General features: G+C 39.9%; 1 protein-coding gene across 1 annotated transcript; it reads right to left on the reverse strand.

Moving 5' to 3' along the window:
• Positions 1-405: 405 nt before the first annotated feature.
• LOC133230349 (HIG1 domain family member 1A, mitochondrial-like) lies at positions 406-727 on the reverse strand. The gene has a single exon (XM_061387701.1). It carries the CDS (start codon positions 700-702, stop codon positions 421-423), a length of 282 nt encoding a protein of 93 aa, XP_061243685.1. The 5' UTR covers positions 703-727; the 3' UTR covers positions 406-420.
• Between the last annotated feature and the right edge of the window lie 2439 nt (positions 728-3166).

A 3166-nucleotide genomic window follows, 5' to 3' on the forward strand; every position in this document is an offset into this window, starting at 1 on the left:
TACTCAGTCCACAAGGCCGTCAGAAAGTTAAATTAACTGGGATAAATAGGATTCCTACATTACATCAAAAGCATATGATATTCTGCAGTAACTGGGAGCATTTTCAGGATTGGCATGTTGTTTCTTTAGAACTAATTTCAACAGAAGAGTTTAAGAAGGTGGACAGGTACCACTATCAAGTGTATTTAAAAGTGACATGTTTCTTTTGTGCTGATCTGACTTCCCTGAATGACCTAGCTAGTGAACTGGTCACCAGTAACTTGGTCACCAGGCAATCAAGCATGCAAGAAAGGAAGCCAGTATTCAAATTACCATGTTCTTGTCTGACCCAAACTATTTTCAGCATAAACATATAACCTCAATATGAGATGTCTAACTAAAGCAAGCACCACCAACAAGACCAAGATAGCATCTCCTCTTCTAAGGTTTAGGTTTTCCCCAGAATTCTTGATACAGGGAATAGCCCATACCAAGAGTCACTGCTCCCACAATAAAGCCTTGGGCTGCCACACACATGTGGATCAGGTGAACAGACATTTTAGTATTTCCCCTGCTCTTCAATCTATATAATCCATGTGCAACAATTGCTGCAAAACCTGCCATTCCAATGGGGACAAATGGTGCCTCTCTAGCTTTTCGGATAAGTTTAGATCCCTGATCTTCATCATATGAAGAAAGAGAAATATCTGTGTCGCTTGACATAGTGATCGAAGAATCTTCAGACAACTTCAAGATGTTTCAGGTTCCTACCAGATTCTGATCCATTACAGAGTATTGAGTAGAGTTCTCTGTACTCTACAGTGGTTCTTATTAGTTATCTATTTTATGTATGCTATGCTAAGTCACTTCAGTCGTGTTCGACTCTGTGCGACCCCATAGACGGCAGCCCACCAGGCTCCCCCGTCCCTGGGATTCTCCAGGCAAGAACACTGGAGTGGGCTGCCATTTCCTTCTCAAATGCATGAAAGTGAAAAGTGAAAGTGAAGTCTCTCAGTCGTGTCCGACTCTTAGCGACCCCATGGATTGCAGCCTAACAGGCTCATCGGTCCATGGGATTTTCCACAAGAGTACTGGAGTGGGGTGCCATTGCCTTCTCCGATTTTATGTATAGTAGTGTGTATATGTCAATCTTAATCTTCCAGTTTACCCCTCGCCTCCTCCTACCTGGTAACCACAAGTTTGTTTTCAACATCTGTAATCTTATTTCTATTTCGTAGATAAGTTCATTTGTAGCCTTTTTTTTTTTTTTTTTAGCCTAATATACATTCTTTCCAATATCCTTTAATGAGAATTCCTTGGTTATACATTCTCTCAGGTTTTGTTCGCCTGAAAAATGTTTGTTTTGTGCTCTTTCATAGACTGAATGAGTTATTTTCACCGAATAAAGAATTCTGGCCTGTCAGGTCTCTCCCACTCCCAGCTTCTGTTGTTGCCATTGATAAATCAGCTGTAATCTAAGCACACTGACTTTTTGATTCTCCCTCTCTAGCCCGTATTTTCTGCAGTTTACTGTATGTGTTTAAGGGTGTATTTCTTTCTTTTCCTCTTCTGTTTTCAATCCTGCTTGGAATTTCTTGGGATACTTAACCTCTGTGAATGGCATCTCTTACAAGTTCTGGAAAATTCTCACCCAGTATGTCTTCAAGTATTGCCTCTCTTCTCTTCTTTCTCCTCTCTTACCAGAACTCCTACTAATGATACACCACTCTTTTTCTGTGTCTTTTAAGCTTTTATTCCGTATTTTCTATCTTTTGGTCCCTCTGTGCTGTTTTCTGTTGTTTATTTCTAATCCACCTCCCAGTTCACAAGTTGTCCCTTTTGCTAAATCTAATCTTATGCATTTTATTTAAAAAAATTCATATTGAAATATAGTTGATTAATAATGCTGTGTTAATCTCAGGTGTAGAGCAAAGTGATTCAGTTATACATATGTATTTTTTTTCATTGCATTTTAAAATTTCAGTTATGTGATTTTGTATTTCTGGAAGTTCCATTTACTTCTTTCTCAAATTGGTTTGGTCACATTTTATAGTTTTCTACTTCCTGCAGATATTTTCAAGCTTGTCTTTTATTTCATTACACATAGTATGCATGATTGGCTTATAATCTGTCCGCTATCTGAAGTTGTTGTACATCCATGTCTGTGGTCTCTGCTGGGTTTTGTTCGTTGTTTCCTTGTGTACTTGGTTACTTTTGACTTGTGTACTGCTCAAAGTTACTTGAAATTTTACTGATAGTTATTTGCTGAAGCCTGGGGTGGAGCTGCCTTCCTCCAGAGAGTATTTATCCTCTGCCAGGCAGCAGTCCAGGAGTGCTTTGAACTGAATTCATGACTTAAGCCGTTTTGAACCACTCAATGATACGAATTTGGGCAGCTACTCTGTAAGGAGTCTAGCTTGTGGTTACAGGTGCTCAGGGAAGAAGGGTGCCCCTCTTCTTTTGCCTTCCCCTGGAGGTAAGGCCTTCTGGGGTGCCAGCTTAATCTAAGAGGGTCTCCTGGTAGGTCCCTGACTTGTGACAGGCCCCAAGTTTTAGCGTGTGTCCCCATTGTCCCTCAAAGCCATTCAGACTGAGATTTACATATACCTGTAGCTGCCAACACCCACAGAGCCAAAATGACTTTGGTGCTCCTTACTTTTCACAATTCTAGCCTCTCTTTTGATTTGACCTTATTCCTTTCTCTCTTGCCAGTTTTTTGATACTTTTTAAAAAGAGTTTTTCGTGTCTCATCTAGTATTTGGGGTTGTTTTCAGCACCTGTTTTCTCTGAAACAGAAGTTGGAGGAGCTTCTCATTCTGTTTGATTTTTAAAGATTGAAGTATAGTTGACTTACAATATTAGTCTCAGGTGTACAACCTAGTGATTCAGTATTTTTATAGATTATGCTCCATTTAAAGTTATTACAAAATAATGTTTGTATTTCCCTGTGCTATACAATATATTCATGCTGTGTGATTTTGAGTAGGTCAGTTTTCCTTTCTGGGCATCAGTCTTATTTACTTCAAAGGGTGGCTGGGAGAATTAAATGAGAAAAGGAAGGTAAAGACAGAACTCTACACGTAGTGCTTGTTCCTGGCATAGTAAACAGCTGTTCCCTTTCCTCTTATGTCCTGGTGGGGCTGGATCCCTGGGACAAAGCAGGAGCCCAGTCATTAAGTCTGAGGCC

The sequence above is a fragment of the Bos javanicus genome, chromosome 18 (assembly GCF_032452875.1).
Source record: "Bos javanicus breed banteng chromosome 18, ARS-OSU_banteng_1.0, whole genome shotgun sequence".
NCBI lineage: Eukaryota > Metazoa > Chordata > Mammalia > Artiodactyla > Bovidae > Bos > Bos javanicus.

What these genes read in the sequence shown, in the direction of transcription:
- LOC133230349 (XM_061387701.1), bottom strand. Translation starts at nt 702, where the DNA reads ATGTCAAGCGACACAGATATTTCTCTTTCTTCATATGATGAAGATCAG.